Genomic DNA, 7,591 nt, shown 5'->3' with positions numbered 1-7,591 from the left:
CCCCTACCTGGCTACAACAGGTAGTTGCAGACAGCAATAAGGTCTCCTCTGAGCCTCCTCTTCTCCAGGCTAAGCAACCCCAGCTCCCTCAGCCTCTCCTCATAGGGCTTGTGCTCCAAACCCCTCCCCAGCTTTGTTGCCCCTATTTGGACACGTTCCAGCAACTCAACATCTTTCCCAAACTGAGGGGCCCAGAACTGGACACAGGACTCAAGGTGTTGCCTGACCAGTGCTGAGTACAGGGGCAGAATGACCTCCCTGCTCCTGCTAGCGACACTATGCCTGGTACAGGCTAGGATGCCATTGGCCTTCTTGGCCACCTAGGCAGACTGCTGGCCCAGCAGTTCAGCCTACTATCAACCAGTAACCCCAGGTCCCTTTCTGCCTGGCTGCTCTCTTCTCCTCCACCCAATCCATGGCCCAGCTTTGCTTCTGGGGCATTTTTGTCCCTATAGGATGCCAAACAGGTGTTCATAACACCTGCGTAGAAAGGAAAGCACAGAAAACCTTCATCCATTATAATGATTTATTAGTCAAACAGTACTTAACTGCCAAATATATTGGAGAATTGTTTTATCTGTTTAGGAGCTAAAACAAAACAAAGTCAAGAGGGTTACTGATTTTTTCTTTACCTCCTAAACTGCCACTAGTGTGAACAATTCAGTATCTCTGGAAACTAAACAAGCTCGAAACAGATTATTACATGAATAAAAGTGGTGAACTTATTCCAGGTTTTATCTTTACTACCTTTATTTTCACATCTCCTTTCAAGCACTGACAGAAATCAGCACGATAAATACAAAAAGTGAGAGAAAAACACGTGGTTTATTTGTACCAAGGCAAAAGTATCTCATCTCATGTAGATCAAAGTATTGAAGAGCAATTGACTTAATCAAGTTTTTGAGCATTTTCAGGTAACAGGGAAAAAAACCTTCATGCTTGTCACTCCAGCATATGATTCAATTTCCTATGACAAAACTCTCTTCCTTCACACTTGGAACAATCTTTTATTGCCCACTACCACATTTCACATCTTTACTTATCAAAATGTCCTCTTACCTATGTAAACATGTTTTATGTGTAAACTTCAACGAGCAAGTGGGAAAGCCTACCAATTTCCACACCCCAAAAAAATCAAGTAAGAGCTAAATATGAAATCAATTACATCAGATTTTATGTAATACTGTTTCAACAAGCACTGTAGCCTGTTGATTCATAACAGAAAGGATGCAAGAAACAAAAAGCAGGTATGCAGTGTCATGCATTAGTGTAGTAACATTATAAGGCAATAATAAAACAAGGTAGATATAGATTTAAGTGTATTTGCCAAGACAAAAATCAAGGCTGCACTCTTAGTTCATTTTTTGGTAGTGTAGGCTTTCTTCCTAGCTCAAGCTAGAAGTCTCAACTTTGGAGCATAGTCCTCTGTTAATGCATTTGGCAACAGGTATTTCTGTCAAAAATAGAACATGTGGATTTCAATTTGCAGCAGTCACAGCATTTTTTTTTTTTACTTTTTCAGTTTCAAATTCTTTGTGGAGAAATAAAGAAAGAAAAAAATCTCCTAAGGGAAATTAAATACTCCTACGAGCACAGACAATAACACCTCCGCAGGAAAGAAAAGCTTGGCAGCCTAGGTCAAAAGACTAAGTTTTAGATGCTTTTATAGTTTTGTATGCTTTTTTGTTGTTTCTTTGTTCACTTTGTGCTCAAATCAAGTAAGCAAAAGTAATCACATGGCGGTCTGGAAAGCCCGACATCACCAAAGATTTCCTTTATTGTTCAACGTGCCTTTGTAGTGCACAGCAGAATCCACCTCAACCATTTCAAATGGGAACTGAAATCACATCTCCAAAGTTGTTATAAATTATCTCAGAGTAATTATAGCAACAGAGTAATCAAAATGACTGCCCTTTTTCCTCTAATTATAACTTAATCTATTACCTGTCATTTTTACAAACTGCAGTTCACATTACAGCAGTTGCTGATAATAAAAGCTTTTCTTTGAAAACACTCTTTCACATCCAGTCAGGCAGCTTGTGCATATCAGAGCATTCTGTCAAGAGAGACATGGAAAAGGATAAAGGAGAAAAAGCTGAAATATGGCTACAGCTTATCTGTGCCTTTAATGCACTGCAGAATCTCAGGCAGCACTAGAGACAGCAAGTTTCTTCAGATGATCCATAAATACTTGCAAGCTGACGTCATCAGTAAGAATGGGTGCTCCAGACTCCTATAAAATAAAAGGAAACAATGAGAACCAATTATACTGATTGTGAAGAGAAAAAGCATTTTAAGGCACAATACTTCCCATGAAATAAACACTCCATTGATTTAGAAAGACCTTAGAAGCTGAAATCCTCTGACAAAAAATAGCAGACTGTACATTTACATCAATTTTCCTGTTTACATAAATTCAAGCATGAAATACAGCTACACGGTTTTCCATGTTAATGTACACAGAGTGAGCTACAGTATAGCAAGATATCTACATCAACCATACAGAACTCCAGAGTTTTTGACAGCTGTCAAACACCAACTTGCACATTTTTAACAGCAAGTGAATCTTGATGCCACAATTCCTGTATCATCCCTGCCTCGGTGGAGCCAAGGCGAGACAAACAGAAATGTGCAAGTGACACAAGTAACCAATCAGCATTTGACAGTGATGCTCACACACATCAAAAATGGTGAAAGGAGGAAACAAAGCCACTAAGGGTCTGATTTGACATCAAGTAAAGGTCAATGATCTTTCTCTCAAGGAAAGGGGAGCCAGTTCTCTCCTACAGCTCTGTGTCCCTTCAGAGAAATACCAAAACCAATATCTGAAGGTCATGCCACTACAAAATCAAATCACAGAAGATTAAAAAACACCATTTTTGGGTGGACTTTTTGCAATTTATTTTTTGACCTCAGATGTAATTTTCACAAATCCAAGAAGCTCAAGATGGTCATCTTTTAATCACTAAACAGCTCTGAAGTCCTTTGAAATCAATCTGTCATTGCTTCAATTCGCAAATGCAGGAAGAAATCCTGTAATTCAACAGAAGTACAACCCAGTGAAATCAGAGCTCACTGAATTCTGACAAATATATCCAAAACACAGGCCTGAAAGCCTTAACTAAGATGCATAGAACTGCTGCCATTTTCTGAGAACTGGCCAAAACCAGAGCTCAGCTAATGCTCAAGGGACAAATCCATGAGCAATAACAGTTCCTAGATCACTTCAAAACACTTGACACAATACACAGCCACTCTCAAGGAATGACCACTAAATTATCAGCTGATTGTAGCAAAATGAGAGTAAAGGATGTTCTACTTCCAAGCCTGCCAAATGTAAGCCTGAGCTCTTTTATTTAAGAAGTCACAAGGAAATTGCCAAATAGTTTAATTCTAGGGCAGGATATGATTTGTCACTGTGTCATCCTCCAGAGGAGGATATCTGAGGAGCTGATAGACCCTCATGAAAAAAGAGATCCCTCATGATGACTGCTGGTGGTAAACCAGGGCAATTAAAGCACAGACTCTTACTCCTGAAGCCGAAAACCTCCTCCAACACATGCACACAGGTAGCTGCTGTCAGCACTGCTACCACAAGCAGCAGCAGCTTTCCTGTGATGACTGGGAACCCTTTATTGTAGTAGGTGAATAGAATAGAATCGAATCGAATAGAACAGAACAGAATAGAATAGAATAAACCAGGTTGGAAAAGACCTTTGAGATCATTGAGTCCAACCCATCCACCCATCCATTGAGTCCAACTCATCCAACACTATCTAATCAACTAAACCATGGCACCAAGTGCCCCATCCAGTCTCTTCCTAAACATCTTCAGTGATGGTGACTCCACCACCTCCCTGGGCAGCCCATTCCAATGGCCAATCACTCTTTCTAAAGTAGAGTAAAGTAGCAGAGCCTTTTATATGGGGGGGGAATAAAGTGAAAACTAGCAATGTACAAGCATGAAAAGTACAGGAGAACTTGCCTTGGGTTTTTGCAGACCACCTTAAGTTTTATTTTCTGCTGATTTAAAATTTTGATTTAAGACACACAACCAGAATTTGAACTTAATTAACAGCAATTGGGTGACAGCCAGTTGGGAATTTGCTAAGATTTGTGCCATGGATCTATTGTTTTTTCTTTCTAATGGCAAATTCCCTACAGTCACCAAGACAAAAAAGAAAGCCAAACCATCACACACCCCCCACAATATATATATTTATTTATATATTAAAAATGCTCTTATACACCAATAAAATACGTTTTATGTATGGATAGAAATACATAGAAAGTGTATTTTTAAAGGGCTGAAAATAAGAGTCATTCTCAAATAAATGCCATATCCAATATAATCTGAAAATTTCAACTCTATCCTCAAAGAGTAACCCACATAACAGAGCTGCATGAAAAGCTCACCATTTTCTGAAACATTTTCCATGCCACATAAATCACCCACTTGTTACAGTTTAAAAAAAACAACTCCTTTCCTTAGAACATCAAAACTCACAACTCATCAATTCAGCACCTCCTGAAACATGGTTTCAGCGGTGTGTGGGTGCCCTCTTCAGGTGACCGTGCAGTAACAAATTTAATGTAGCTTTTCAGTTATGCACAAAACCTACATGAACTAATCCATGAAACCCATGAACAAAACAAGCAAAACCAATCCAGTTTAGAACTTTCTCCCAGCAGCTGCACTCCTCATGTCGTTATTTGTACTTGATTCAAGTTTGTTTTCACACCCACACCCCTCCTATCTCCCCTGCAAACACAGCAAGATATTATGTTGAGCACACAGGCTACAATGTGACTGGGCAGATTAACAAACCACCTCTTACCTTACCCTGGCACTGACTCTGGTAACTGGATAAAACTCCCTGACAAAATATCAGTGCCATGAAATTGCTAGAGCTTTCTCACTTGCAACTTGGAGACTGTGTACGCTCTTTAGTAAACTACTCTCAGAGTACAATTAATGTGTAACTGATGTTATTGTATTTTCATGAGAAAATGGCACTCTACTGGCATTCACTCACAGCAGTGTTTCTCTTCTTTCCCATGTGGAAGGAGAACATGGTACTAGGATGCAACTGCTCCACAAACACGACTTCTGAATTCTTAGGTAACTTCCTTGCTAAAGACAAGATCTGAAAAACTGCTGCCCAAGCCACAAAAAACCCTGTCACCAAAATCCTAGTGTACTTAAATACTAATGGGCTTTTCAGTTCTTGCTCACAACTTCAAAATTTATTTCCACTATTGCAAAAGGGCCTCTTAGCCTTTATGTGTCCTCATTCTACACAATTTGAAGGTATCTGTCCAAGAAAGGTGGCTAGGGATGAAAACAGCCTAGCAGAAGCTTACAATACCAAACCAGATCACTTCTGTCTGAAGAAGTGAAATGCATTTCTCTGAACCTTTGCAATTTCTTCTTCAGTTTTAAAACTTGGCATTGTTACTTGCATGTACACAATGTGTCATTTGGGTTCTGAAAGAGGGAAAAAGAAACCTGTGCATACAAGCTACAGCATCCATACTCACCTGTCCCCATGCATACATATTGTTGTGAGTCTGAGAGGGATTTACTTTTGAAAGCAGGAAACGAGCCTTTAAAACACAAAACACAGGCAATACATTAATCAAACAGAAGTTTGGTTTGCTCAGAAAAAAATTTACATGTGCATGAAATATGTAATTTCTATTCTTTGGAGGTAAAACCATGCACAGATAAGCTCTTCAGAAGAGCAAGTAGCATCTCTGTTAAGTAAAGCCCCTGCCTGGATCCTACAGCTGTAATACAGAACTGCTAACAACTTTTCAGTGAAGCAGAAAGTAAGCTTTTGGGATTTTCTAACCACTAGTAAAGCAAATGTTAGTATCAATAAGGAATTAGTTGGTAAGTTTCAAAAAAGTAACACCAAGAATAATTCAGGTACTGACACAGAGACTCTGACAAGGACTGTCTGTTTTTGTCCTGCCACAAAAATGATCAGGGGGTGAGAGCACCTCTGCTACAAGGACAGGATGGGGTAGTTGGGGTTGTTCAGGCTGGAGAACAGGAGGCTCCAGAGAGACCTAATAGCAACCTTCCAGTACCTGAAGGGGGCCCACAGGAAGGATAGAGAGACACTTGACGAAGGCCTGCAGTGACAGGATGAAGGGCAATGGCTTCAGACTAGAGAAGGGCAGATTTAGATTGGATATTGGGAAGAAGTTCATTACCGTGAGGGCAGTGGAACACTGGAACAGGTTGCCCAGGGAGGTGGTTGAGGCCCCTTCCCTGGAGATGCCCTGGGCAACCTGGTCTAGTTGAGGATGTCCCTTCTGACTGCAGGGAGGTCAGACTAGATGACCTTTGGTGGTCCCTTCCAGCCTGAACTATTCTGTGATCTCACACAGGAATCTGAGAGTCCAAGTCAGTATGGTAAAAACCCTAACTAAAAAAAAGATTAACAAACTGGACAAAAATCTACTATTAAATATATGGCTCTGTAAAAGCTTGGAAATTCAAAATATTCCCCCTCAATTTACATCAACTCCAGCACAGAAATGCATGTTTACTACCAAAAAAATCCCACGACATTACTAACACATCACTCCTTAAATTATGCAATATTTGTGTCGCCGTACCTGGCTTCCTCCATGCTCTGTATCAATGTATCTGGGCATTGGAAATCTGGAATGAAGAATTTCTTGGGCATCATCTATTGGAGCTTGCAATAAGTGGTGGAAGTTTTCATATTCTGGCATATCCTGGTAACCTGATTTACGCCACTGAGCTATGGTCTGGGGGTAGGGGGAAGAAAGAAGTTTAGAAGTGATTCACCAAATCTTTCTTAGAGGGTACACAGAGAAAGATGTGTCAACACTCACCTATTCTCTATCACTCATCTCTTTCTGTCCTCTAGAATGGAAGCCTATATTTAAATGCCAAGATTTGCAAGTAACTTGACAACAGATTACTTTCAAACTCCCCAATCTGGGGTCCATCTGTGTCTCCTTTTTGTTGTCATTCTTTGTATGATAAACATTCAGCTCATAAGGTCAAGGACACTGTTTACAGTTCTCTATCTGCATGTTTAGTATTTATCTTTCAGGGCCTGCAGCACAGCCTCCCAACTTTCTACCAATGAAGCTTTCTGATCAGTCAGCTCACTGATACAGGCTGTTGTTAGGAAAGACCTAGAGAAACCCTCAGCAGGGTTAACCCCCTTCTTTGCTTGGCAACAGTTTTAAGCTGAGGCTCTCATTCTTGGCTCCAGTCTGAGCTACATTGCAGCCATGCCTGCACCTGGCCATGCTGCCCACTCATCTGCACCCCAACCCAGAGACTTGGATTCCTGGCTTGAACCAGGATCTGCTTGACTTTCATAATGTAGCACTCCTACAGAAAAAGAGTATCTAAGTAAGAAATGACAAATCTTACCTCTCCATGATAAATAAGGATCTGGAAAAAGGTGTCCATAAGGAGAATGCGATCTGGTAAGATGCTGCTGCTATCCAGAAGAACAGGCTATGATTTAAAAGTAAATTAAAGTTACCATCTGAAGCAGAACTGAGCAATCACAGGGCACTACCAGCTTCTGGACTC

General features: G+C 40.4%; 1 protein-coding gene across 2 annotated transcripts in view; it reads right to left on the bottom strand.

Moving 5' to 3' along the window:
• Positions 1 to 1,494: 1,494 nt before the first annotated feature.
• The window catches only part of SEC23A (SEC23 homolog A, COPII coat complex component), a 30,772-nt gene continuing 24,675 nt past the window's right edge, over positions 1,495 to 7,591 (bottom strand). For both annotated transcript variants that reach the window (XM_054162054.1, XM_054162056.1), the window contains exons 17-20: positions 7,427 to 7,513; positions 6,631 to 6,786; positions 5,542 to 5,607; positions 1,495 to 2,233 (exon numbers count right to left, since the gene is read on the bottom strand). In XM_054162054.1, coding sequence (XP_054018029.1) covers positions 2,144 to 2,233; positions 5,542 to 5,607; positions 6,631 to 6,786; positions 7,427 to 7,513 — 399 coding nt within the window. In that variant the 3' untranslated portion in view covers positions 1,495 to 2,143. The remainder of the gene's footprint in view (positions 2,234 to 5,541; positions 5,608 to 6,630; positions 6,787 to 7,426; positions 7,514 to 7,591) is intronic.

The sequence above is a fragment of the Dryobates pubescens genome, chromosome 5 (genome assembly GCF_014839835.1).
Source record: "Dryobates pubescens isolate bDryPub1 chromosome 5, bDryPub1.pri, whole genome shotgun sequence".
NCBI classification, from domain to species: domain Eukaryota; kingdom Metazoa; phylum Chordata; class Aves; order Piciformes; family Picidae; genus Dryobates; species Dryobates pubescens.
Note: the sequence above shows the minus strand (reverse complement) of the source record. Positions and strands in the feature narration are given on the sequence as shown.